The sequence below is a fragment of the Caenorhabditis briggsae genome (assembly GCF_000004555.2).
Source record: "Caenorhabditis briggsae complete genome, chrI, whole genome shotgun sequence".
Classification (NCBI taxonomy): domain Eukaryota; kingdom Metazoa; phylum Nematoda; class Chromadorea; order Rhabditida; family Rhabditidae; genus Caenorhabditis; species Caenorhabditis briggsae.
The window spans coordinates 4,750,403-4,778,288 of record NC_013489.2 but is presented as its reverse complement, the minus strand read 5'-3'; the positions used below and the strand labels follow the sequence as shown (position 1 = coordinate 4,778,288).

Below are 27,886 nucleotides of genomic sequence, written 5' to 3'. Positions count from 1 at the left end.
GCAGATGACCATGAGCCTAACCACATCTCTATCTCTCGCGTTTCAAAACTTTTTTGGAGAAAACCCTCAGTTTTCAGGATGGATCCAGATGCCGAGTTCAATCTACTGACCACACTCTACCAGAGCGTGGTTCATGATATGAAGCACACGTATCCTGGATGGGATGCACTAGGTCAAAAAGCTCAAAAACTTGGGACACAACTCAGAGCGACAGCACAGTGCCTCTCTTCATTCACGGAAGCCATGCAGCTAGTCTGTGATAATGCTAATAATCTCAAAGGTAGTCTAACCCATTCAAGTTTCTTCCAAACGAAAAAAAATTCTTCAGGAGCCTCAAGAGATGTGGGAGCATGTGTAACGCGTGTGTGTATCAAACAAAGAGCCATAGAAAATCGAATGAGATCTTGGGCAGATGCGTTATGTGAAGAGCTAGCGATCAGTTTGCAACAGAGAGGAAATTACTGGAAAGGAAGGTGCAGCGATATGGATAAGATGGCATCGAAACACGTGAAGAAGGTTCGAGCAAGAAAGCAGAGACCAGATGTGACGGCGATGAGTGACAAAAGAGAAATATGTACGAAGGTGCTGACAGAACAACGGACACAATTCTCATTCTTCATTCAAACACTTATGCCAGTTCTGAATGCACAAATGAATATGCTAGACGAGGGAGCGCATTTGAGACAAGTAGTTGAAAATCTAGACAGTACAGTGAAGCATGTGGATACAGAACAACTTGTCTCATCTATAGTCTCTGATATTGCTCAAGGTCCAGACTCGGCTTGGAAACAGTGTCTGGCGCAGGCTGGCAAGAAATGGATGTCCAGTGAAGATGGATATTCGTACATGGGATCTATTCGGGATTTATCAACACGAGCCACAACTCCTGCGAGTAATTTTTCTCTGAAGATGGAATGCATACTTTAACTACAAATGGACTAGGAACAACCAGGTCCATCTCAACTTCATGCACTAGAAATCTTCCGCTTCTGACGAACACTGTACTGGATTCTTCAGCTAGTTCAGTGGTTTCAAGTTCTACTCGATATTCAAAACCGCCTCTTCAACGTAGAAATAGTGAGAAGAGTATTGGTCACTATTCCATGTCATCGCCTAACACTGATGGATCTTCTACTTATCTGAATCTAATGGGAAACGGCGCTGCAAATTCGTCATCGAACACGATAACAGAAATGTCTCAATATCAACAAAATGGACATCATCAGCCAGTAATGCGTACGAATTCAGCTGTGAGCAATGAGTTCATTCGAACCCTCCACCAGCCTATCAGCAATACATCAATCAACGGAATCAACAAAATGGCGGAAGCATCCCGAGACCCCAAAACTTATCATTTGAAACTTTTGTAAGTTTATCAAAATTGCTCACAAAGTTCAGTGTATTTATCTTTTTTCAGAATACAAATACATCAATCGGTACAACTCCTACTGTCTATCATCCTGCAACACCAGCCACTTCATCCTCCTGTGGCCAACCTGAAATGTCTTCTGGAAGTTCTGGAACATCTACAAGCGCTTTTCTCATCTCTGAAGCGTGCCGCGACATTGACCAGCTTGGTCATTTGAGTGATCTAGAAAACTATGGAGCAACACAGGATTCCACGCGATACTTTTTGCATGATGTTCCGTCTCACAACACTCAGAAGAATGGTACGAACGCATCGTCGACAGCTCACGTGGCAGCGATGATACAACGAAGAGCTTCTCAAGCGGGAGAATATGCAGGCCACCAAACGAATACTGATCTTGGAAAACGTGCATCTGTCTCAACGCTAGGAAGTTCAAGTATAAGTAATTATGGTTCTGTAGGACATCCACCACCGCCCAATCAGGCACCAAATCAGCCGGTTAGAATGAGAACTAGTAAGATTCGAATGTAGAGAACGGTATTAATCAGAGTAATTTCAGCATCCGCATCTCGACCTCCACCACCTGCCCGTCGTTCATCTCAAATAACTGCCGCTACGCCAACAGCTCCGTCAGTTGCTGAGCAACGGATGAACGGGTCGATGGGTAGCCGACAATCACTTGATTCGGCTGGTCTCTATGAATCTGAAATGCCACACCCTCAACATTTTTACCAAATGTCTTCCTTCAATCGACCGACCCCTGCGAGTGTAACAGCATCAGCCGCAGCTGCTGCAAAGTTCCGAATCTGAAAAATATTATTTATGGCATTGCCGTTATACTATGTTTAATATCAATACGGGCTCAACTATCTTCCTTTTTTGTTTTATATTTCGTTTTCATCTTTTTTGAAAATCATGTAGAAAAAAGAAAAACATTCGTAATGTATAAAAGCATGTCCTTCAACGCCTTTCCTTTCAATTTGCTCATGGTTTGTATACAACACTGTGTTGAATAGTTTATCATGAATATATTTATTGTTTCCTCCAACTGTTTTTTTCTGTGTTGATAAAACACACCCAAGGTTATTATTCGAAGAGACTCACAGATTTCGAAATCAAAAAAAAAAGAAAGGATTCCAAGAGCTAGCATCTTGATTTGTCACCTGATAATAACATATTCATACATTTCACAACAGTATCCTCTCATCTGAAGAGGGTCATGACTCATACGATTGTGTGACGTCACTCAACTGTTTATAGCGCCTCCTCTCGCTCTGTTGGGTTTTCTTCAGGACTCTGCGTCTCCATTGTAGTTCGCAACTCTCGCTCTTTCTCTCATTTCATTCTCGAGTTTTATTCCATTTCAGTGATATTCATGACGGCTTTCCAACAACCTAACTTGCAACAAATCTTCTCCTCGGTAGATAAAGATCGGTAAGATATTTTTTAAAGAAAAGTGTGATGACCTTATTAAATATATCAATAATTAAAAGAGAAAAGAGCTGTGAAAAATAAACCCGATCAAATATTTTCATTTTCCGGGTTTGGTACTCAATTTTCGTTTTTTTTTTCGACTTGTTTCAGGAAAATCAAAAAGTATATTTTTTCACAACTCTTTTCATGGAAATTTTTGTAATACTAATCGAATCATCCTATACAGATCTGGTCAAATCAGTGCCGACGAACTTCAACGAGCTCTTTCCAATGGAACATGGAACCCGTTCAACCCAGAAACATGCCGTTTGATGATTGGAATGTTTGACTCAAATGGAGATGGAGCCATTAACTTCCAGGAATTCCAGGTACTTGAAGTCAACGCAATGTGTGTAGAAAAATATATATATATAGATTCACATAAAAGTGAAGAAAAATTTAAAAAATCCAAACTCCCGAAGAATCGCTCCGAAAGGTGAAAAAATTAGAAAATATTTTAAGGCTCTTTGGAGATACATCAATGATTGGACAAATTGTTTCCGCGGTTTCGATACTGATGGCTCTGGAAATATCGACAAAACTGAGCTCACCAATGCATTAACCCAATTCGGTAAGCTTTGAAACTCTTCTTCCTTGCACAGTATCTTTAAATTCAGGATACCGGCTATCTCCACAATTCTACAACATCCTCATGCATAAGTTCGATCGCTCTCATAGCAACCGAATCAATTTCGATGACTTCATTCAACTTTGCGTCGTCCTTCAAACCCTCACAGCCGCCTTCAGGTATACAATTTTAAAGTAATCATATTTTTCAATGTTCATTTTCTTCAGAGATGTTGACAGCGACCGCGATGGAGTGATCACCGTCGGATACGAGCAGTTCCTCACAATGGTCTTTTCCTTGAAAATGTGATTTTAAGATGTATTAGAAAACCAATCACAACCCATTTTCGACCTAACACCTAGAACCCGATTCATATTTTTTTTAACTCAAGCTTCATGCTTCGCAACTTCATACTTTCAGGTAGCTCGCAGTGTGTTCAATCGTCTGGGTTGATTTGTGATTTGCCGTCCCAATGCTCTCTTTCCGCATCATTTCAAATTTTCGTTGTCAATATGTCTTAAATAAATGCTTTTTAAATAAGATAAGTGAAGTGTTCATAGTTTCGAGTATCAGGAATTATTTGAAAAGTCAGAACCAAAATCAATGTTTACGGTATAGTTAGATGACGGAGAAGGTTTCTTCATCAGTAGTAGTGTAGGCCAGTCCATTTTCGACCATTCCAGAGAGACAGTCGCGCAACTTCTTGATGTCTTTCTCTTGAAGTTGTTCAGCAATCCAGAGAATGTTTGATCCCTCTTCGTGAGCCTCTTCAGAGACGCCCTTCAGAACGGCAGTGACACGTTGTCTAAGGTCTCCTTCAACATTAACTTGAGACTGAGCTGGATACAATCTCTCTTTTTTGTCAGATCCTTGCGAGCTTTGCTGCATCGGCTGTTGTCCAGCTCTGCTCTTTGGCGGGGCCAACATTCCTTGGAATCCTCTAGAAGAAGCATCCGATTTGAGCTTATCATTCATGTTCTTTTGGAAAAAGAGACGAGCTGCTTCGGCTTCGAGCTCGAAGATGGTAAAATCTTTGTCGTCCGTGACAGGAGTGATGTTGAAAAGCATGATGGCTGAAAACAATTTTTTCAAAACAATCAGGACTTATATTGAAGCCTACAGTTGCTCCCATCGAAACTCTTCAGCTTTCCGATAGCACGGACACGAGTTCCCTCCACAATTGAAGACTGATCGGAGTTCGATCCTTCGTTCTCGTATTTCAGCGCACGGTACTCCATGGCCTCGTTGTTTGGATCACAAAGATCGTAGCTCCAGGTTGTTCCCTCTTGGTTTATCTCCTTCACAATTCCGACGGTTTGGACAGTAGCGAAACGAAAGTTTCCAATTATGTACTTGTCATCAGTGGCAGAAAAGTGCTCGTTGAGGTTAGAGATGGTAACTGGAACCGGAAGTCTGTCTCCAAGTGTGGCGGCTTTCGAATCCTAAAAAAGTCCCTTGCTATTTTCAAAGTATGGAAAATAAACTTACTGGTTTTCTGTCGGTCATGAAGGAAGACTCTCCTCCAGCCCATCCTCCGGCACCGTGTTCGTGATCGGCAGTTTCGTTCCACATGGTTAGTAGGTGCTGAAGATTATTACTTGATAAAAATATTGCTACACAAGCAAAGAAAAATAGAAAAAAATGTGAAGTTCTCGAGTGGAAAGCGAACAAAGGAAATTTCAAAGAAAGTCGAGAGTCTGAAGTTGTTTCGAAAGTCCATTTTCGCGCGTTTCGTTGGAGCGCATGTGATGGAATCAGCTTGGGCACAATATTCGTACGAATGTGGAAGAATGCATAGTGAAACAGGACAAAATATAAACAACAAAATTATGTATGACAAATAAACTGAAAAGGCTGAAACAAATGGGAAAAAAGAAAAGAAAAAAACAAAAAAAACTACAGTAATCATTTTTTGAAAAGGCACAGTTGTAAACGAGTTGAAAATCCTATCACAACGAATACCGTATTCCAGAACATTTTGATCTCTATTTCAGACATGGCGGGAATTTCTGAACACCAATTTTGTTTTGATGACATTGTTGCAAATATCCAAAATCGTTCAGTCGTCATTTCGTTGTCAGTTTCCGACTTCGACCCTCCATTTTTTTCCTTCTTGTCACACTCTTGTTTTCCAGGATGCTTCCCAAGTCAGTTCTTATTGTGGCTTTTCTTGTTGCCTCCAGTAGCGCCCAGTACGGTGTTACTGGAATGTACGAGAATCTTCCATTGGAAAGTACAACCGTTGAAGCATCCGGTGAGGGCTCGGGGTACAATGAATCCAATGATGATGGCTTCGTCACTGGTGCTGATGCCGTTGCTATCGATACAGACTGTTCAACCAAGGAAGACGGACTCTATGCAATTGGCGGATGCTCTCCACAATTTTTGACATGCTCTGGAGGTATTACAATATTCAGAAAACTTCAACTGATTATCATTTTTTAGGAATCGCCAGAATCATGGATTGCCCAGCCAACCTGATCTACGATCAGCGTATTATTGCTTGCGAGTATTCTTACAACGTCCCAGAGTGTAGCGGAGTCCCACAGGACGTCTCTTCGACCCAAGCTTACTACCCAGCCACGGAAGAGACGACTCCAGCTGAGAATGTTACAGTTCCAGCTGAAACCACCGTCGATCCATATGCTCCAGTTGAAGTTGCGACCACAGCCGCTCCATCTGAGGACGTACCAGTCGAGACAACTGCCAGTCCATATGCTCCAGTTGAGGTTGAAACAACAACGGCCCCAGCAGAAGATGTCACCGTTCCAGAGGAGACCACTGTTGCTCCATATGCTCCAGTTGAAGTATACACCACTGCTGCTCCAGCTAACGATGAGCCAGTGACACGTACGCTTCTCGACAAGACTTGCAACGGCAAAGCTGACGGATTTTACTCATTCGGACAGTGCAGCGACCACTATATCGCTTGCTCCAATGGATACACTATCCCAATGCAATGCCCAGCTAGACTTTCTTTCGATGAGGCTCGCGTCATCTGCGATTACACTATGAACGTCCCAGAATGCCAGAACGGATCAGGAAACTACGAAGGATCAGCCGAGGAGACGACCACTGAGGCTTCTGGAGAACTTCCATACAGCAATGGATACGGATACGAAGAGACTACTACTGCCGCCGCAGACGTTCCATCCACTGAGGGATACGCTCCAGAAACTACTGCCGAGGCCTGGGTGGCTCCATACAGACTCGAATCGACCACTGCCGCTGACGTGCCAACTACAACTGTCGGATACGCTCCAGAAGTCATTGAGGAGACTACTACATCTGAATACGTCGAGGAGACTACCACCGCCGCCGATGTTTCAACCACCACTACTGTCGAGTATGTTCCAGAAGTAACGGAGACTACCACTGCTCCATACGTCGAGGAGACTACCACAGCTGAATACGTGGAAGAGACTACCACCGCCGCCGATGTTCCAACCACCACCACTGTTGCATATGCTCCAGAAGTAACGGAGACCACCACTGTTCCATACATTGAGGAGACTACCACAGTCGAGGTAAGATTTTGGATATTCCAAGTTTATTGTAGAAATCATTTAATTTTTTTTTCAGGAAGCCACTACTGCTGCTGATGTGCCAACAACTACCGGATATGTCCCTGAAGTGATCGAGACTACCACGACTCCATATGTCGAGGAGACTACCACAGCTGAATACGTGGAAGAGACTTCCACCGCCGCCGATGTTCCTACCACCACCACTGTTGCATATGCTCCAGAAGTAACGGAGACCACCACTGTTCCATACATTGAGGAGACTACCACAGTCGAGGTAAGATTTTGGATATTCCAAGTTTATTGTAGAAATCATTTAATTTTTTTTTTCAGGAAGCCACTACTGCTGCTGATGTGCCAACAACTACCGGATATGTCCCTGAAGTGATCGAGACTACCACGACTCCATATGTCGAGGAGACTACCACAGTTGAGGAAACGACGACAACCACAGTCGCATACGCTCCAGAAGTTGTCGAGACCACCACTACTCCATATGTTGAGGAGAGCACCACTACTCCATATGTTGAGGAGACCACCACCGCGCTGATGTTCCATCCACCACAGAGCAAAGCTACGAAGCTTCCACAGGTAATTTAATATCTTCCGATGGCAATAATTGATTTATTTTTTCAGATTCACCATCCTGCGTCGAAGGAGCATCTGCTATCGAGCCATGCTCACAAAACTATAGAAACTGTGTCAATGGACATGAATCTGTCTTCGTCTGCGAGTCGGGACTCTTCTTCTCTCCAGAGCAAGGACGATGCACAACTGCTGACCAAATTGCGGAGTGCCACCAACCGAACCAGTACTAAGGAAGCAACTACTCGAACACAAAACATGCATGCTCACTATCACAGAAATCACTAACTCTAATTGCTCACTAACTGTATAATGTATCATATTTTGTGCACGCTACTCGAATAAAAGCGATTGAATCTGCAACGGTTTGTCTAAGTTTAAGGAAAAGTGTTCTCAAGTGTTCAGGTCTCCAACGGGAGGATCAGAATCGACTATCAGAATCAGTAGTCATAAAAAACACGCATTTATTTTTCAGGCAATCTATACAATGGCAAGGGTACATATGAGGAAAACAAGTTTATTCGGGGGTNCNACNAATTCGAACGCTTCCAAAATCAAACATGTGTCAAAACAGAACAAGAGCAGAATCGAACTGCGCGAAATTCGAACTGTGTCGGAGTCGAACTGTCCCTAATTGGAACGCTGTTAGCCATGGGGCGCGCTTGCATTTTTCCTTAAATTAGTGACTTTTTTCTTGAGAAAACTTAAAAAATATATACGAATCAGTTTTATTGGAAACAAAAACAACAAAAATATTTTTTTAAAGGAAAAAATAAAAATTTGCGGGGAAAAAATGAGAAAACAAAAATAATGCAAGCGCGCCCCATGGCTAACAGCGTTCCAATTAGGGACAGTTCGACTCCGACACAGTTCGAATTTCGCGCAGTTCGATTCTGCTCTTGTTCTGTTTTGACACATGTTCGATTTTAGGTCTGTTCGATTTTGGAAGCGTTCGAATTCGTCGTACCCCCGTTTTATCGATAGTAAGTACAAGAAAGGATTTAGAATAGACCAACTCTTTTCCGTGCTTCATTCTGTTTCCAAGCCTTCTGGGCGTAAAACTCTGTTCTAACGATTCCAAACGCTTTTATAAAATCGTCGTCGGTTAAATAGCTTTCCAGTCGACGCATATCCATACCAGCTGGAAGTTGTGTTCGTTCTTTGAGCTCTTTCAATGAAAATGTTCGGCATCTTTCTTTCAATAGTTCTGATAAATCTTTCGAATCCATCGGATTCTCAACTTCGAAGTTTTCCCATTTCATAAACAGAGCTGAGAATGATTCTGGCTCTGCTCCTTTGTATACAACTCGGGCTGTTCCGTTTCTATTCTTCCAATATTTCTCGGCAACCTTTAATGCGAATGTTGTCACGACATCTTCTGACCATAACCAGAGAGCTTCTCCAACATCGATTAATATTGTTTCGGTGAGAATCTGAAATGATTGGCATTCTCTTCAGAATTTTCAATTCGATATACCTGTTGAGGAAATGTGAACGCACAATCCTTGTGACCACTCATATGATTCACTTGTTCTGACTCGTTTTCGAATATCCTCCAAACACGCATCGATCGTTTCCTTCCGACAGAGCTCACCCAGTTTCTCGTTTTCTTGTCGCCTTCTACTTCAACTTCTGAATTCCCTCGAATTCCAGCTGTTTGTCGGAGGTGGTCCGCGTGTGCCAAAACGAAATGAACCTGTTCTGGAGTACAATTCGCTCCACAAACTATATGTGGACCATCCGATGTTTTCTCGATGTAAGCAGCATGAGATCGAAGTTTTGAATCCATGTCATCGATTTGCCGAAGACTTGACTCTTGAGAATTCGCACCAACCACCACGTAACGTCGAAGTTGGTCCTTGTCCGCTACATCGTTACTAACCATGAACTTTCCTTCAAACAGTGTGAGGAATAGGGCAGGTTCGTTTCCATCGGTTACTCTGATTCTGGGAGAGTTTTCTCTGTCGATTTCTTTGATTCGTAACGCACAGAGACCATGTTGTTTAGGAGTTGTGTGTTCACCAAGCCAATAGAAGAAGGCGACTCTTGATCTTCCAGTTTCTCGTTCTTCCTCTTTTCCTGTTTTGATTCGACGAACTCCCGACTTTTGAATTCTGTACTGCCATTGCAATACGTAGCACTTTCTCGAATCGAAATGGTTAGTGTATTCAATTTTCTGTAGTTCTTCTCCTCTCAAAATCCAAAGACATCGGTCTTCACTGATGATATCGTGAAGTTTTCTATCTATTTCTTGGTCTTCAATTATTAGAACAGGATCTAATTCAGGCTCTTCCAACATTCGTCGTACAAGGTTATCAACTTCTTCGTCCTGATTTGTAGCCAGCACATCTTCATATGTTTTGATTCCTGGAGTTTTCTTCGAAAATAGTGGTTTCGGTTTACAAGTTGTGATCACTTCATGAGTTTCTGGCCAATCGGAGAACTTTGCTTTGAAAAGAGTGTCCTGAAAACTAAGAATATTACGGAATGAGAATCAGATGAAACCTACCAAAACTCCTTGATGAATCTTGCGGAAAAGTGTCCATTCGGGTCGTCCATCGTCATCAGAGAATTCAGAATCTCCTAAGAGAGTTTTCCCATTTTTCACTGGTTTCTTCATCAGTTGTTTCGCATATTCAACAGCGTAAGCTGTGCTGACTTTCTTTGAATATTTTCCAGTCCATATATAAATTTCGCTTCCGAAATCGAATATGAGAACTTCGTTTGGTTGCATTATACTGTGCGACAGTTTTTCTCTTCTGGCGCATGTCTGAGCACTACAATCATCTGCGATTCGCAAAACGAGGTTGAGCTTTGAAATCGTGGTTTCAAATGGCTCCAGCGTAGTTTGATAGTGGTTGCTGACTTTGCTAGCAGAGTTTTCCGAACAGAACAATAAGTTTGAAAGTGAGTTTTTGCCATTTTCAGTTACAGTAGTTATAGATTTCGCTGTGCAATGCAAGTCGTTCTTTCCCAGAATTTCGATACAAAGTTGGGATGCTTTCGTTTTTTCCAGAATATTGCTCATAGTGCCTTCATACTTGATCAAGTGATTCTGATGAACAACAACGAAACAAGCGTGTTCATGAATTGAAGAAATTGAAGGAGCCACTAATCGAACATCCACGTGTTTCGATCCCCGTACCTGAATCAGCATAACTTCTGGATACGGGGACACTTTTGTTGGGCTCTTTAAAAGCTGTTTGGCTCCTTGAATCGCGGCAATTGCTTGTTCTTGTGTTTCCAATTTCTCCGGTTCCTCTTCAACCTCGATGAATTTTTCTTCGTCGATTTTGACAGCATCCAGTCTTGTTCTATCATCTAGATTCTCCGATTTCGTTGTTTTACTCCTGCATGGAGCACGTGGTCGAGTCACAGATTTCAAACTGAAATTACAGGGTCGAATATTCGGTGTATCTCAGATATCACTTACACTGGTGTTGCTTTGGATGAAATCACATCCAAGTCTATTTCGTTTGCATCTGATTGTGAGTTCGTCGATATTGTCGGATTGTTTCCAAAAAACTTTTTCAATCCACTCGTAATGTCACAAGCTGAAAATTATGACGGATTCGAAATGACCTAATAAAAAACTTACGTTTTTCTAAAACTGGAAGAGATTGGCGAACGTTTCTCTGTGCTCGTTGGAAAATTGGAAGATCATGAAGAACATTGGCACTTGTTCTTCTTTGAAGAGGGGGTGGAGTATGGCGAACTGGACGGCTTTTCCATTGGTCCGCGCTCTATACCATCTGTCTATTTTTTGCTTATTATTTTTGAAACTTACATTATTCAAAGATGCCAATCGTTCTTTGAGACTTCTCTCGGCCAACGCGACTTCTACATTTTTCTTCTCATAAGTTGAACTCTGTTGAAGCGACTTTTGTAACTGGGCGATCATCAAATGATCTGAAAATGGAATGATTGACATTATATCGAAATATATGAGGCAATAAACTAAACAAGTGTGTCAGATTAGGACTTCTGTTTGAGAATAGAAACAGCGCGTCAGAAAGAATGATGGGGCGGCGTTAGGATGAGGTAGTGTAATAATAGAGGAAATTGAATAACGACTACAAAACGAAAGCGTTGTTTTGTGATGAAATGGAAAACGAATGGGGATAATTAAACAATTAACAGCTAGGTTTCAGTTATCGCTTCGAAACAGCTCGAAAAATCTAAATTTGAGAAGAAACATCGGGGTGAAGCATCCATTAATTAACCTTGACACTCACTCAAATTAGAACGATAACCACTGGGTGTGGCTGAATGAAAGGAACACTTTTACTTTTATAACTGAAGAGTTTCCTGGTAATGGGCTTGAATATGTAAGTGTGTAGGGATGAAGAATTTACCATGTAAGTGGTAGACAGTCTGAGACAAAAACAGGAACACCTGTGAGCCTTTCGAGTAAGAGCATACAGTTCTAATGCATTGTCAATTTCACAAAAGAAGCTTTTAATAAATTGTTTATCATTTTAATACAAACATTTTTTCAGTTGGCCCATTTTTGACATCTTGCATAGGAGCTGAGAAAATGTATCTCAAACTTGACAATGTGGGGGTCCTTTTATTACAGGTTTTACGGTATTCTCAATTTCACGGAAACATATATTTTCAGTTTTTAAACTCTTTGGCTCATCGATTCGACGATGACGAAAGAGCAAAAAAAATGGAAGGGAAGCGCATTCTGCCTTTTTGTTTTTTTCTTCTTCTTTTTTTTTCTGAATCATCCGGTCCCACTCTATCCTTTTCATCTTGGTTCAATTTTCTCCTCAAGCTAAATGACGTGTCAGTTTCTATCAAAACATTATTCACAAGAAGAGGAGAACCAAGAAAAAAATACTCAGAATAAGAAAAAGAATAGAATGCGAATTCTCCAAATGTTATTTTTCTCAACGATACCAAAAAGGATTCGAAAAGAAAGAGATCTAGACAAAAAAGAGAAGAGAAAATGAGCAACATTGGGGAGCAGTAAAATTGATAGTTGGATTGGACAGAATACAAAGAAGAGCACAGCGTGTGGAACATAGAAAAAGAACAAGGAATACGAAAGCAGTACGAGCCGGAAAGCGATATGTGCGCTTTCGGTAACAAAGGCACCTGCTGCTCAAATATTGCAACTTCATTATTGAAAGTCACCCGGCTGACATGTAGGATGGACAATAATCGCATACAAATGTATTTTTCAAGGTCATCTATCTATTATTGAGTACGTGTGTTTCTTAGTTTGAAAATTGGAAGTGACTTGCGTTGACGGAAAAAGGATGAATCCAGAAGAAGCCGTGTCAGATGAATATGAGGAAGATAAAAGATGAAAATTCTGCAATACGGAAATCTCTTCTCTACCACCCGCTTTTCTTTTCTCTGCCGTTCCGGGTGATGATGTTGAAATTGAAATTTTGGAAACAGGGGAGGGGGTTAGTGTAAATGAGGTTATTGTCGGATCTAGAGGGGAGAGAATTATTATAACCGGCAAGCGCCGATACCTGGATGGAACCGAAAATTATTCTAGAAAATTTGGAAGAGGAAATTCGGAGAAAACGGTGAAAACGGACAATAAAATTAGATAAGATAAAGAAGGAAGTGAAGCGAAACGAAACGAATTTACATTAGGCAACATCCATTGCAAACCTAGTTAAGATATCTTGCCAAATCTATTATTCTGGTACGAAAAATTTGGAGCTATGGAAGAGAAAGGCCGGTAGCCGTGACTGAAGATCCCATAACTACCGTAACCTGAAAATATGCTTATTTTTGGGATTCATTATCTTGATTTACTTCTGTTTTCAGTCAATTTTTAATCAAACTTTTTTTCCAATTTGTCTGAGGAAAAAAAAACAGAAAGTCGACGAAAATGAATAATCGAGAAAATAAATCCGGAACACAAAAATACTTTTAGGGTACCGTAGTTGTCGCCTCGGTCAAAGCCACCGGCATTTCTCTTCCACAGAACTTTTCTGATCTTTAGATACTTATTTCGAGGTTAGAATGAACATTTAAACAAGTGAATTGATCAGGCACATGTTTCGCGCGAAGTGTCATAGAGAGGGTGAAAAGACGGCAACAATAATAATGTTAGGGCAGGAAAAAGAATGTTTGCCCCGGCGACGGAATAAGAATTGAAAAGAAAAGAGATGATAGGAGGTCATAAACTGACCGATGGCTCGTGAGAAATTTGTGACGATAATAATAAGAACATTGGAATATTCAACTTTCTGCTAAAATAGGACCAGAAGGAGAAAACAGGCAGAGGCAATGACTGGATTGATCTAAACGGAAAAAGGGGAGCTAAGCAGCAGACGGAGAACATAAACTGTTTGGCGACTGAGAACATGCGGAACTCTTCGGAATCAGAAGAATCAAACATAAGGAAACGGTGAGAGAATAGGAAAGATTCTCACGGGAAGAAACGAAGGAAGATAGGTGTCAATAAAGCCACAGATTTCTACAGGACGCCACTTGAGATCAATTTTTAGTGGGTGTTCTTATGGTGAATCAGAAATCTAGGCTCCGAAAAAAGGAAAGTATGTCCCAGATATTCTTCAAGAATCTATGAAACTAGAATTTCGAAAGTTACACACTTCAGTTTACTTCTACTACTACTACTAAAGATGTCTTCTTCTCTCGTATTCTTTTGATTTTTTGATGTTATTAGTGAAAGAAAAAATGAAGAAGAAGTACCTCGAGATGAGAAAACCATCTAGTGGACAGGGTGCATTCTCGACCTCCGATTTCAAACTTTGTTCTTTGTTGTTATTTCACGGAACTGGTGCAATTAAGTTGTTTCGAGAAAGTGATGTCTTCTAATTACAGTGTTACTGTAGACACTCCGGGTAGAAACAAAAAAAACCCACACACACAGGTCTAAGAAACATATTTGGGTTTTTTTTAATTGGTAAATTATTAGAATTGATAAAGAAAAACTCACCAGAATACAATGAGTCAAACCTCTCTTGGAACAGAATGGTGACAGTTCTTGGTGAAATTTGAAATTTCCGTTGAAGTCTGAAATATTGGTTTTTAATTTAGATTGTCATGATACACCTACGGAGTTAAAAATACGATTAGTGAATTGATGCGAGTCGAGTAGGTGTCAAAACTAACGAGGGATACAAATGTTTTCACACTTGGCGCCAGACGTGACGTCACAAGTCGATATCGCGCTCCACCGCAATGGAAAAATTTTTGCAAATTTTTGAAGGGCCGCTTTCGATCTTCGTGAATTGCACTTTTTCTGCAAAACCTATTGTTCATACTTGTAACGGGCCGGGCCGGGATTTTTCCCAAATTTCGAAGGCCCGGCTCGGCGGGCCTGTCATTCCACAAGTTTTGAACATTTCAAAAAACACATTAGGGGGACCCTTATGTGATTTTTTTCGATCAAAAAATTTTTTCGAGTTTTTTAAAAATATTTTTTGATCAAACAGACAAACAATCCAAAAAGTACAAAAAAATATAGAAAATTGTATTGAGAGCTCAAAATTGGGTTCAAAATGACAAAATTTTTGCTACCGGGCCTTGAAATTTTCCTCAGGCTCAGGCTTTGGCGCGCCGGCCCGGAATTTTACAAGTATGCTATTGTTCCTTCTGATCATTTTTCTTCTATTTTGATTCGAAAACTTATTTTTCATAATCATTTATGCTTCATTTTGCTTGTAGTGCCATCTTCTAATCTTAAAACAATATTCGAATTCTCAGTGAGGAAAACAATTTTTGTGAATATGTTCTTCATAATTTTCTCCTATTTTCTCCGAAGTTTCAGCTAGATAGGTTCATTCTCCGAGTTTTCGCGGAATGTTTTACATTTTGGTGAATACCCCATGAGAATTTACAATTTTTCTACACCTCCTTAGATGAATATATAATTGTTTTATCATATTAATTTCTTCAAAATGACTCCGGTGGCCAAACTTGATCATGCACAGTTTTAATCGAAACGTTGTTCTAATTCTCAGAACAAAGTTCTGTTCTACAAATTCCTACAAGCCGAAAAGTAAATATAACCGAACAAGCCATCATTGTATGAGACTGCTGTTGTTGTTTGTTACTCGTCCACTCACAACAGTAGACGGTGTGCGCAGATCGTCCGAGGATGCGACAAGCCGATCGTGTGTGCGAACACCTTGTCGCTCTCCACTTGACGCCTCACCTTGCGCTCTTCCTCACTGACCCAACGATTGACCGCTTCCTCTCAAATGACCGGCCGACCAATCTGCGTTTTTTACTCCTTTCTCTCACGTCACTGTTCGGAGCTCTGAACTTACCATCCCTTTCCCGTTGCACCAATAGTTCATCCAGTCTCATGTTCATTCCCTTCTTAATGCAGCCACATTTCGAAAGATGAGAAAGGACATTCGAAATGCTAAACGACCTCCCCTCGCCTCGCGCAGATTCATGTTCACCATCGTCGTCTCAACTCATCAACATACTATTTCATAGAACATCTCCGCCACATTAGGAACTATTTCGCTAGGTTTCATATCTTCTTGCGCTGTCCTTCCTCTCTTTCTGGATGTACGTTCGTTCGTTTCGTTTCGTCCAGAACACTTTCATCTTTCTGAATACTCCGAGACAACTACGGTTGTTCGCATTCCTGACTGCGACGTCGATGTTGTTGTCCCTTGCGATTTGCGTAATCGCCCCGCATCTCCAAGATTTCCCCCAACCGTTTACCTTTTGTTCCGGATGCTTTTGCATCGAAGTTTCAGTTTCCGTTATTTATGTTTATTTTGAGAGTTTAATTTGTTTAAAAAATGTAACCTTTTTTGACAATAACAGTTAATTCTGAATTTCAACGACTCCAAGAATATCTTTGGCTAAACAACTGTTTTCAATAATAAGAAATGAATAGCCTGAATGTGGAGAGTGAGAGGGAGAAAATCTGTAGCAGCAGTTGACAGTTTCAGCATTAGTCATCGACATCAAGCACACAATACACCCTTTTTACTCTGGTTCTATTTCTTCGATTTTCTTGTTCCCCAGCATCATCTGGCACTTACTGCTCACCTTCCCGCGTCTCTTTTTCTTTTCTGCATACTTGTAAAATTCCGGGCCGGGCCGGGCCTGAGGAAATTTTCAAGGCCCGGAAGGCCCGGTGTCAAAAATTCTGTATTTTTGAGCCAAATTTTGAGCTCTCAATATAATTTTTCCATTTTTTTTTCGTATTTCGGATTGTTTGTCTGTCTGATCAAAAAAGATCGAAAAACTCGAAAAAAATTTTTTGGTCGAAAAAAACCAAATAAGGGTCCCTTATGTGTTTTTTGAAAATTTCGAAACTAGTGAAATGAGGGGCCCGGCCCGTTACAAGTATGCTTTTCTGGGTCTACCAAAAATTGTAAATAGGTGTGTGAGTATATTTGAATTTGGCGCTATCGGTCACAGGCGCTGCTGCGCAACATGTCGATCGGTGTCCGGTCTGTTCGCTCTTATGAGTGAAGCGGTGTCAGCAGCCAACAATTGCACCCTCTATTATTTTTCATTACTCAATATTTGCTTCTTCTGACTATTTCGGTTAACGATCGCCTTTTTTTGCATGGTTCTAACCGGCAGTTACGTTGTATTATTCTTCCAACAGTACATTTTTCCATACGTCTTTAGCTTTTATGGTCGTTTCTCATTCCGAGCGGGTGGTTTTGCGGCTAGGCGAATGAAAACAAACATGCAAAACATTGTGGAATCTCTGATTTCTTCTCTCCCGTTTCTTCGATTTTCGATTTTAACACTCGAAATAGTTTCCTGTCTTATTCAGAACATTTTATTGACTTTTTTTCTGTTGATTTTGCCACTTCTCCCTCCATGATTCACCTATTCCTATCCTGGAGAAAGGTCACGTGGCCTAACTTGAATATTCTCTTCCATGGCCGGCCAGCGAGCTTTTATGGTCTGCTCGCTTCCTTTTTTGTTTCAAAACCTTCTTGTCAATAACAGAAAATAGCCGATAAGAAAAAAAATAGGCGATGAAATGTGTTATGGTCTATTTTTTCTCCTTCTTTAATCATGTGATGCCAAGTACCATTAGCTCTGGGAACGTGAAATTTTCATCTAGCTTCTATCATCACCGGAAAGAGTGGGTCAAGAGAAAACACACCCTCGAAATTGAAATTCCAATCGAATGACAGAATCTGGAATGTTTTCTTCCTATTTTCTTTCATTCTCGTTCTCACGAATGCCTCAGGAAGCTTGTCAGATTTTTTTGTCTTTTCACTGCTCTTGTTTTCATTCGTTTTGTCAGAAAATGTTTTCTCTTCTATGGTCAAATCGGTCGATTTTCTTAAATTTTATTGTTTCTTTTTTCAGGTATTCATTCAGCTCCTTTTCGTCAAATACGATCTTGCAGACGAAACAGAGCTGTTAGAATGGAGCAAGATGAGCTTCTCCATCAACTGGTGGACCCGAAGTCTCCAATCAATATTGAAAGTCTTCTGGTTAGTATTCTTTGCTCGCGTTATAGAAAATATGAGTGCAAATGAGTATCTGATTTTTCTGAATTCTAAAAATAATCGGTTCAAAATGTCCGATAATCTATTTTTGAAACGAAGACCGATACTCAGATTTAATAATTCAACTTTAACATGCAAATTTTCCAGGATACTATAACTGCACTCGTGAACGACTGCAAAATCCCAGTGTTGATGCGTATGAAAAGTGTCGACAATTTTATCAGCAGATGTGAGTTTTAAATCTGTTTTTCGTTTTCAGTTTCTAGGTTTTTCTTCGTGATTTTGAGACTCTTTTTGAATTTTTTCCATGCATGTGTGTTGTAAGCAGTGGTCGTGATGTGAACTTTCAGATGAACGAATCGTCGAAAGTGTAGCAGCTCTTCGAATGAAAGCAACCGACTTCAGACAGCTCAAAGTCATCGGAAGAGGTGCTTTTGGTGAAGTCCACCTCGTTCGACACACTCGGACGAATACAGTCTACGCGATGAAAATGCTCAATAAAGATGACATGGTTTGTGTTGCTAACTTTTTAGAGATTTGTTATTGTATGACAGTGTATTGTCTATAATATTTCCAGTTTTTCTCTCCCTAATGTTATGATTCCAGATAAAAAGAGCTGATTCTGCATTCTTCTGGGAAGAACGTGATATTATGGCGCATGCGAATAGTGAATGGATTGTCCGCCTTCAGTATGCATTCCAGGATCCACGTCATTTGTATATGGTTATGGAGTACATGCCGGGAGGAGATCTTGTCAATCTGATGACATCCTACGAAGTCTCCGAAAAATGGACTAGATTTTACACTGCTGAAATCGTAGAAGCACTAGCAGCTCTTCACAACATGGGATATATTCATAGAGATGTGAAACCGGACAATATGCTCATCTCAAGAAGCGGACACATTAAACTGGCTGATTTCGGAACGTGTGTCAAAATGAATTCCAACGGAGTAGTTCGATGCTCTACAGCTGTTGGAACTCCTGACTACATATCTCCCGAAGTATTACGCAACCAAGGAAAAGATTCCGAATTCGGTAAAGAAGTCGATTGGTGGTCAGTTGGAGTGTTCATTTACGAAATGCTCGTTGGAGAAACACCATTCTATGCAGAGGCTCTTGTTTCTACGTATGCAAATATTATGAATCACCAGACGAGTCTAAGGTTTCCTGATGAACCATTGATTTCAACTCAAGCTAAAGATATCATCAAAAAATTCCTATCGGCTGCCCCGGAACGTCTTGGAAAGAACAACGTCGACGAGATTCGGAACCATAAGTTCTTCAAAAATGATGAATGGACTTTCGAAACTCTCAAAGATGGTACATTATTAATGGAAATATGTTAATAATGATTTCATTTCAGCTACTCCTCCAATCGTTCCTTCATTGAAATCTGATGACGATACTACGCATTTCGAAGAAATTGAAACGAGAGACCGTGATAACGCTAGCGATTTCCAACTGCCGAAAACTTTTAACGGAAACCAACTACCATTCATTGGCTTTACATATTCCAACGAGTACAGTCCAGTTAAAAAACTTCTAAATGGGGCTTCTTCGAACGGAGTTCAAAATGGAGTTGAAAATAAGCCGGTTGTAGTTCAGCAACCATTGACAAATGGACATTCAACAGGTATCCCCGAAGAGCAATATGAAGAAGTGGTCATAGAGCTTGATTCAAAGAAGCGCGAGCTGGAGTCGTTGAAAGACAGTATTTCCAGGACTGAAATCAGAGCAAAACTTATCGAAACTGAGAAAAATTCGTAAGTTTGTTTTATATCCATTCGTTACGGGAAAATTGTTTTTTAGGCTGTCATCCAAAATCAATGATCTCGAAAGAGAGCTTAAGGATAACAAGGAGAGGTTGAGACTCGGTGCAGATTCGGATACTAAGGTGAACGAACTGTCTGTCGAGTTAAGAATGTCGAAAGAGTACAATGGAGAGATGGAGAACGAATTAAGCAAGTTCCGAGACAAATGCGAGCAGCTGAAAGAAGACCTCCGAAAGAAATCGGGTGAACTGGCTCAAGAGAAAAATGAGACTCAGCGAGTTCTTCAACAGAAAAAGAACGCAGAAGAAGCATTTGCTGAAATCAAGAGAGATCACGAAATGCTTCAGACGCGGGAAGCGGAAAAGTCGTTGCAACTGAAGAAAGCTCTGGACGAACGGAAGGAAAATGGGGCATACCAACAAAGTGTTGCAAAAGCAACAGATGCTGAATGGGAGCGTAAGATGCAGTACTATGAAAAGCAGTTGGAGCAAGCTACAGATGACAGGAAAAGAGAAGAACAAAAGCGTACGGCTGCCGAGTTTGATCAGAGCAGAGTGGCTAGGAAGTTGGCTGGAATTGAAGCTAATTATGAGTTGCTGCAAAATGACTATACTAACATGAAAGAAGCACGGAAGGACTTGGAGAGAGATCTCCAGGATGTCATTGCCGAAAAGCGAAGACTTGAAATTCGTGTTGAGCAGCTTATGGACAGCCGAAATACAGATGAACGCGTTCTGAACTTGTGTCAAGAGGAGCTGTTGGAGAGTCAAGAAGAGGCAAAGTACAAAGAAGATGGGCTAAGAGGGAAGATCGACGGCATCCGAAACGAATTGGAGAACGAGAAGATGAAGTCACAAACTCTTGAAGAAAATCTGATTGTCGCCGATAAAGAAAGGGGAATGTTGAAGATGGAAGTTCAAGAGCTTATGCAGCGTCATAAATGGGAGATGGCAAACAAAGAACAAAATCTGAAACACATTGAAAATCAGTTGGAAGAGCTTAAAGAGCATTCAAGAATCGAATCAACTGAGCAAGAGTCGAACGATAAAAAGACGATTGCTGATTTGAACAAAAAACTGGAACTCGAGAAAGCTCACAAGAAAGCAGTCATAAATAAGCTGGAAGAGGAAATGGCCAAACGACAACCTTTGAAGAAAGGCGATAAGGGAATTACGAAGTCGGCACTCATCAAGAAAGAACGCGAGATCGTGGGTTTCAAAAAATGCAGAACAGGCAGAATACTTGTTTTTTTTTCAGATGAGTCTTCAACAAGAAAATCAGCATTTGCAGCAGAAAATGACAGAAATGTATATGGATTCGGAAAAGGTTATTTATCGCCCTTTTAACCACACAAAACTTTTTTTCAGCAAGGTGAACATTTCAGCTACCAAATGCAAGAAATGTCTCAACTTATTGAGACATTGCGAGATGAACTCAAAGAATACAAAGATGAATATCCACAGCGACATTCTGTGAATCGATACGAAGACAAACGCTCTTTGGATTCTCGTGAAGGAATTCCAACCTCAATTAGTCATCAAAATATTCAAATCGATGGATGGTTATCCCTGCGAGATATGACAAAGAAGTCACGGAAACCTAAGGTTGTTTTCAAAAAAAAATCAGATCATCAATTAACTCTTTTTTTTCAGTGGACCAACTACTTCGTTATTCTGAATGAATACGCCTTCACCATTTACACCGACGAGAAGCATTTGAACTCAGTCGTCCTCACAATTGAAGCAGGCGCCATGGCTCATGTTCGTCATGTGACTAGTGCTGATTTAAGAAATGTTGACGACAATCAATTGCCTAAGATTTTCCATGTGAGTGATTCGGTAAAGGTTTCCGGAATAAGGTTATTCTTCAGATAATGTACGATGATACTTCTTCAAACTCATCTCGGCATGCATCAAACTCGGATCTCTCGATCTGTGAACCACGCGAAGAGGGTTGGAAGAGGCATGATTTCCAGGAACTGTCATATCACACACGTACTTACTGTGACGACTGTGGCAAGAAACTTTCGGATTTCATCCGACCTACACCAGCGTTTGAATGCAAAAACTGTCACTATAAGACACACAAAGAGCACATTGCTCAAGGAACAATCACGATGTGTCGATGTAAGAATACTAATTTCTAATAATGCTGGTATCAATAATCAACTTTCCAGACACCGGTCTCTCCAGAGAATTAGTCCTCATGGGAACCCATAAAGAAGTTTGTAATCAATGGGTTTCCCAACTTCGGCGATTCATTGAAGCTTCTCGACCTGCAAATGTTTCTGTCTCGCGAGTCTCGTCACGTAGACACGTTGGTGGTCCAGGATCATCGGCTTAGTCGCCTCTTCATAATCTCTAGCAGTTCTCTTTGTAATAATTTTCTTTTCTTTATTTGCTTTATTTGTGTATTTATTCATATATCCTGTTCATAATTCGTTATTAGTCGTCTCCAGCCTTTGTTCCACGTACCAATTGCCGCCCGTTAACTTCTGTCTATCCGATTTCGTGCTCTCCCAAAGTTCAATGCAGCTGTTGCCACCCTATTCCATTCAAATCCCTGTTTTACTTTTCCTTTTCGATAATATTTCGATTCCTCAGGTAGTAACCCATTTTTGTTCTATTCGTCCACTTCACCACTCATCCAGCCATTGCGTGTTTTCTTTTTGTTCTATTTCTCACATAAGGTTGTTCATCCATTTCGCTTCGTTACACACCCACAACTCTTACGGATCGAACAGCAATGATGTTTTTTTATTCAGCTATTCTCTATCAGTCGTTCTCTCGTTTGTACAGTCCACAAGAGAGCCATCCTGAAATCGAATACATCCCATTATGCACGTTCCTTTTGTTTCTTTTGAATTAATAATGTTAATTGACATCGGTTGATGATACCGGATAAAAGTTTGCATTAGTCTTTGGATCGAGTTATCATTCACATTAGTGGTAATCTATTAACAATATATTAGTGAACAGAATTTGTGTTAGACAGGATTTTAAAAGAGTCGAATTCAGCAACAAACTTGCGGATAGTACAACCATGGCGTGGCGGAACAGAATGGTACTAACAGAATGAAAAAAAGAGGAGCTCAATTTTCAGAAGTTACAGAGCACAACTGACACACCGCCACCGTTCGACAACTCTCCGAACGCACTTCTTGTTTCTGCTTCCTATGACTTATCGATTCGTTTGTGGCAACTAGCGTCCGGAAAGTGTATCGGAACAATCCCTCACAACGAAGGACAGGTATAGCGTGTAGTTTTATCAAACCTGGATTATTAAAATGGTATTTCAGGTTAATGCGTTAAGTCTGACGTCAACTGGAAGAGATTTAGCGGTTGGTGCTTGGCAAAGAGTCCGAATTTACGATGTGTCATCTGGAAAAGATCCGAAAGCAACCATCGAACTGCCGAGAAATGTCACTGTTGTTGGATTTGAGGTGACAACAAAACTGTGACTCGTTAAAACAAGATTAATATAAATTTCAGGCAGCAGGAAGATGGATGTACACTGGAGGAGAAGACGGAGTTTGTCGCATTTGGGAGATGAGGAACAATCAGTTGGTTGCAAATCGGCTGCTCTCTTTCTCAGGAAACGGAGTAACAAGCATCGTGCCAAACACCAACCAAACAGATTTATTCATATCCACAAATTCTGGACATGTTTGGATCTGGGATGTTGTCAATCATATGTTCATGAGGCTTCCAATGCCTGATGACCTGAGAATGCAAGAATATGTTCACAGGTTGGCTGTTCATCCATCAGGCAAAAAACTATCAGGAGTGACAAATCAAGGTCGTCTTCTGTGTTGGGACTTGATGACCAGACAAGTGGAAGCTCACTCATTTGATATGTTCAAGTCTCCAATTGTACCTATAGAGCAAGATACTGGCACTTATGGTTGTCTCCGTGATGAGGATAGGCAGCATCGAATGCAAACAGGACATGGAATATCATGTAGATACAGTCCAGATGGCAAATGGATTGTGGCTTCTGGATCAGAAAAAGATGTGTATGTTTATAATTCGGAGACAATGGATCAGGTGGCTACGTTGCCTACTGGTTGCGGATGGAATTGGGATGCTATTTTCTCATCGGAAGGAAGGTATATTGAATTCTTTGTGTGAGAAATAATCTCTACATTGAACTTTTCAGATACATCTTTACCGGTGGGGATGACAATCAAGTGAAAATTTGGGACGTCATCAACAGTAAGAAAGTTGCACAGTGGGACGGCCATGGGAAGCCAATTACGGCCATGTGCATAAACGGTCCAACTCCCTAGTCAACGAAATTCAAGATTCTCATTTTCAATTCATTCCTGTTTTAAAAACATCATGTAGCATGACAAAACCGCCAAAAATTCTATTTCTAATTTTTAGGGATTTATTATGATTTGCCAATTTGTATTTATGCTTCTTTTTGTTCATTGTACAGAGTACTCTTGCCTCTAAAGATTAATAAACTGATTCATTTGCGTCACTTTTTCTATACAAAACTATGAGATTCAAGTCAAACATTTGAAACAATCAAGCTCTTTCAAATTCCAGACGAAGCTAATCTTTCTTAATAAATTTCAACGGAAGCAGTCCAAAAACAAAACGACAAGCAAAGAAAATCAACAAAAATGCTATAATATAAGATAATCCAATTACAGAATAAATATCTAACAAATTTCTTTCAATAAATCCTAATTTTCTTCCAAATGAATCCATTTCAGGAAACGGTCCAAATCTTGCGACGAATTCCGTGTATTTCACAACTTGTTCCTTTGGTTTCAATGGTTGATTTACCAATAAATCAGCTAATTTCTCAGCATGTTTTTTGAATTCTTCATCGTGTAAAATCGATCGAATCGCATTTTTGATAACTTTCGTGTTTCCCAATTCACTTTTATGAATAACTTTGACTCCGCCATGTCTTGCCAACATATTTGCATTTCTGTCTTGATCTGCAAACACTGGAATCATGAGTGCTGGCTTTCCAAGATGAGCCAATTCGTTTGTACTTCCAAGGCCTCCATGAGTCATAAAGGCAGTCAATCGATCGTCGTTCAGAAGAGCTGTTTGAGGAACCCATTTCGAGAAATAGATGTTTTTGATTCCTTTTGCCCATTCGAGATCATCATTTTCATATTTCCAAATAAATGTGACATTTGGTTCCGACTTTATTGCTTCCAACAGTCCGCGTCTGAAAAATTGAATGGTTTGGTATACAGTAAACACCCTAATTGACTGCCACAAAACTGGCGTAAAAATTTTGTGAACTGATAAAATGTTCGTCATGATATCATAAGTCTTTTGTCAGTTGACAAAATTTTTATACCTTTTACAGGAACGGAGATTTAGGGACTCAAAGTTTACGGCATTTGTGGCACTCAAATAGAGACAATCTTTCACAATTAACAGAAACTAACCTCCACTCAGTTGGCATATCCATAGATCTAACCATTGATCCGAATGAAATTAGCATATTAAATGGTCTCTCATCAAGTACAGTACTCCATTCGATCGACAACTTTTGAGATCGAATTGATTCAATATCCACAGAAATTCCTCCAATCGGAACCGTTTTTTGTGTGACTGTTCTGGGGAAGTCCACATATGGAATTGAATTTGTGAAGAATACAGAAGACGTTGGCATCAAATCTCTCCAGTGTGGAATACCGTATCCCAAATGTTTTCTGTATATCTCTGTTTCTTTATCCCACATTCCATGCTGCATTCTGTACGACGCCATTGACAATCGATAATTCTCCAGTTTCTCGCTCAAACTCATTTTTTCTCCAGATTTACTCATCATTCCAGGCACATAACTGAAATCAAGTGGTTCTCCAACAGCAGCTAGTGCTCCATCATATAAAGCACACGACGATGCCATTATGATCTTCTCGATTCTTAGTGCATTCATGTATCCAAGTCCACAGACAGATACAGGTTCAAAAATTCCAACGTCGAAATTTCTCCTTTTCAAATCCTCGAATGCTTCTTTGTTACGCATGAAGTTCTCGCATGAGAGCACCATTGCATCAAAGAAAACATTGAAAATCTGGAAAATTATTTTGGGATGGTATTGAGAATGTATGTCTTACTGTGTCAGCATTCGATGAATCCATATCAGTTGTCCAATACTGTGCCATATCATCATCTATTGGCTTTACTTGTCGTTTCATTATCTGGTCTTGCTGAAAATTTTTAAAGGTTTAGGAGTTGCAGTTACATGTAAATTTTGGTACTTTTTCAGAAAATCGGAAAATCAAAATTAACCAACCTCAACTATCACTACATCTTTAGTTTTCTTCACTCCTAGTTGACCTTTTCTAGCTTCATCTGCCACTGGAATCAGGAATGTCTGAAACCAAAAAAAACTCTTTAGAGAACAAAAATCACAGTTCAAAACTTACGACATTATGGCCAACGTCTGTTAATGTATCTGCTAATCTGGCCATAAAATTAGTATGACTTCCTCCAAATGATGGAGAGTAAACAAGAATATTATATGCATTAAGAAGACCAATTAAAGACAGAAAAAATAACGATTGGATAATCATTGCGGTGGATGGCGAACTCTCCCTTTTCATCATTTTCCTTTTATAAGTTTTGTTTAATGAACTGACCAAAAAAGGAGATTCCGCCTTCTTGTCTCTTATGCAACAGACACATGGTAGTTTTCGTAGTTTACGTATTTGAGAGATATGATATGTGAGATGATACTGATATAGATGGAGAGGTGGAACCATTAGATACTTTGTAGTTCATTTGTGACAGAAAGTAATTTGAGAACGAACTTATGTTTTTTTGGAATGTAAAGAGAAATGGAATTCCAGTTTTTATGGCAAATTTTCTCCGGTTGATTGGATAATTGAGGACTTTCTGAAAACAGAAGAAAAATAAGAAAATTGATAGGCACTTCAGTATTTACCAGGAGAAACTTGATCTTGGATCTAGAAAAAAACATCATCTAGAAGAATGACTGATGATTATTCGTTGAAATCATATATTAGATTCCTTCTATATAGATTAGTTTTATATTTTGAAGAAATCGGTATTTTATATTCTGGTACAAAAAAAATTGGAGATGTGGGAAAGAAGCGTCGGTGGTCCTGGCCGAAGGTCCCACAATGACAACTACAGTAACCAAAAATATTTATAATTTCCTGATTTATTCTCTCGATTTTAGTGCTTTTTCAGTCAATTTTTCCCCAATCAAATCGCTAATTTTCCTACAAAAATAGCAAAAATCAGTCAAAAACGAGAAAACAAATCCTGAAACTTTTAAAGATTACTGCTCTTCTACAACTCCTATTTTTTACTAGAGCAATACATATTGTTTTTTTAATTCACTCATAGATCAATTATATATTTTTAAGAAATCGGTATCTCAAGTTACTGTACTTGTAATTTTGCATTCAGCGAGATTGAAAAAGTTCTAAAGTTGTGCAATAAAACACAACTTTTTGTGTCACGATCACAAATAATGATCTTGATTCCAATTGACAGATTGTTCTTTGACTACACACAGAAGACGTCTGCGTCTTTGAACAGTTTCAATGGTCAGAATAGTTTCATATTTCAAATGAGAAATACACAACTATATGTTATGAATTTATTTCATTATCCAAAAAAGTGTTGATCTGATTCAAATTTTTGAAAAACCAATTTTTTACGAAAGACAAGGTTAAACTAGAGAATATATGATAATCTTGAATAGAGATCAGGCATCAAAGTTCTCGGTAAATATACAATACATATCAGGAGATTAGAAAGGTGAAAGGAGATAAAATAATTATTCCGATCAGATTGATTCAAGGCTTGCAGTGAATCGAAAACTCATAAGGGAACGTGATTCTCTTTGACTACCTAAATTGTGATCAGCATGTTCGGAAGGCGTCGCCGGAAGAATTTGTCCAGTTTTGGCCAGATTTCGGATTAGATACTCATTACAAACTTTCGACATAGTAGTGCTTCCACTCTCAACTTCCTACAGAAATCTGATTATGGTTTGCTATACAGCAGTTATTGGGCAACCGGAACCTGGCCAATATTTGTCCAAAAGTCGAACCACCAATTTCATGTTCAAAAACGTATTAGAAGTTGGGCACATCGTTTTGGAAAGTCGCTATTTTTTCATTGAAATTGTGATTTTTGGT

The 27,886-nt window shown here is 39.9% G+C and overlaps 8 protein-coding genes across 8 annotated transcripts; 5 read left to right on the top strand and 3 right to left on the bottom strand.

Moving 5' to 3' along the window:
- Positions 1 to 78: 78 nt before the first annotated feature.
- On the top strand, positions 79 to 2,179 carry CBG03954 (the record flags this gene model as incomplete). The annotated part of the gene is made up of 4 exons (XM_045244455.1): positions 79 to 892; positions 943 to 1,250; positions 1,418 to 1,883; positions 1,929 to 2,179. 4 exons carry the CDS (start codon positions 79 to 81, stop codon positions 2,177 to 2,179), a joined length of 1,839 nt encoding a protein of 612 aa, XP_045092536.1.
- Positions 2,180 to 2,744: 565 nt separating this feature from the next.
- Positions 2,745 to 3,719, top strand: CBG03955 (the record flags this gene model as incomplete). Its single annotated transcript, XM_002639325.1, has 5 exons — positions 2,745 to 2,803; positions 3,030 to 3,171; positions 3,305 to 3,413; positions 3,460 to 3,589; positions 3,638 to 3,719. 5 exons carry the CDS (start codon positions 2,745 to 2,747, stop codon positions 3,717 to 3,719), a joined length of 522 nt encoding a protein of 173 aa, XP_002639371.1.
- A 309-nt stretch (positions 3,720 to 4,028) lies between these two features.
- Cbr-rpa-2 lies at positions 4,029 to 4,982 on the bottom strand (the record flags this gene model as incomplete). The annotated part of the gene is made up of 3 exons (XM_002639326.1): positions 4,029 to 4,483; positions 4,531 to 4,852; positions 4,899 to 4,982. 3 exons carry the CDS (start codon positions 4,980 to 4,982, stop codon positions 4,029 to 4,031), a joined length of 861 nt encoding a protein of 286 aa, XP_002639372.1.
- A 564-nt stretch (positions 4,983 to 5,546) lies between these two features.
- On the top strand, positions 5,547 to 7,807 carry Cbr-cpg-1 (the record flags this gene model as incomplete). Its single annotated transcript, XM_002639327.1, has 5 exons — positions 5,547 to 5,811; positions 5,856 to 6,937; positions 6,993 to 7,211; positions 7,268 to 7,525; positions 7,571 to 7,807. 5 exons carry the CDS (start codon positions 5,547 to 5,549, stop codon positions 7,805 to 7,807), a joined length of 2,061 nt encoding a protein of 686 aa, XP_002639373.1.
- Positions 7,808 to 8,520: 713 nt separating this feature from the next.
- CBG03958 lies at positions 8,521 to 11,450 on the bottom strand (the record flags this gene model as incomplete). The annotated part of the gene is made up of 6 exons (XM_002639328.1): positions 8,521 to 8,952; positions 8,997 to 9,983; positions 10,029 to 10,905; positions 10,953 to 11,073; positions 11,118 to 11,262; positions 11,307 to 11,450. The coding sequence occupies 6 exons, from the start codon at positions 11,448 to 11,450 to the stop codon at positions 8,521 to 8,523; spliced, it is 2,706 nt and encodes a 901-aa protein (XP_002639374.1).
- Positions 11,451 to 17,877: 6,427 nt separating this feature from the next.
- Positions 17,878 to 22,077, top strand: Cbr-let-502 (the record flags this gene model as incomplete). Its single annotated transcript, XM_045244434.1, is given in 10 exon segments — positions 17,878 to 17,946; positions 18,109 to 18,190; positions 18,312 to 18,472; positions 18,568 to 19,282; positions 19,326 to 19,725; positions 19,772 to 20,978; positions 20,992 to 21,060; positions 21,102 to 21,560; positions 21,605 to 21,860; positions 21,911 to 22,077. The coding sequence occupies 10 exon segments, from the start codon at positions 17,878 to 17,880 to the stop codon at positions 22,075 to 22,077; spliced, it is 3,585 nt and encodes a 1,194-aa protein (XP_045092537.1).
- Positions 22,078 to 22,794: 717 nt separating this feature from the next.
- CBG03961 lies at positions 22,795 to 24,022 on the top strand (the record flags this gene model as incomplete). Its single annotated transcript, XM_045244426.1, has 5 exons — positions 22,795 to 22,797; positions 22,846 to 22,983; positions 23,033 to 23,176; positions 23,226 to 23,842; positions 23,893 to 24,022. The coding sequence occupies 5 exons, from the start codon at positions 22,795 to 22,797 to the stop codon at positions 24,020 to 24,022; spliced, it is 1,032 nt and encodes a 343-aa protein (XP_045092538.1).
- A 271-nt stretch (positions 24,023 to 24,293) lies between these two features.
- Cbr-ugt-25 lies at positions 24,294 to 26,476 on the bottom strand (the record flags this gene model as incomplete). Its single annotated transcript, XM_002639331.2, has 5 exons — positions 24,294 to 24,927; positions 25,154 to 25,785; positions 25,829 to 25,921; positions 26,008 to 26,088; positions 26,141 to 26,476. 5 exons carry the CDS (start codon positions 26,474 to 26,476, stop codon positions 24,294 to 24,296), a joined length of 1,776 nt encoding a protein of 591 aa, XP_002639377.2.
- Positions 26,477 to 27,886: the final 1,410 nt, after the last annotated feature.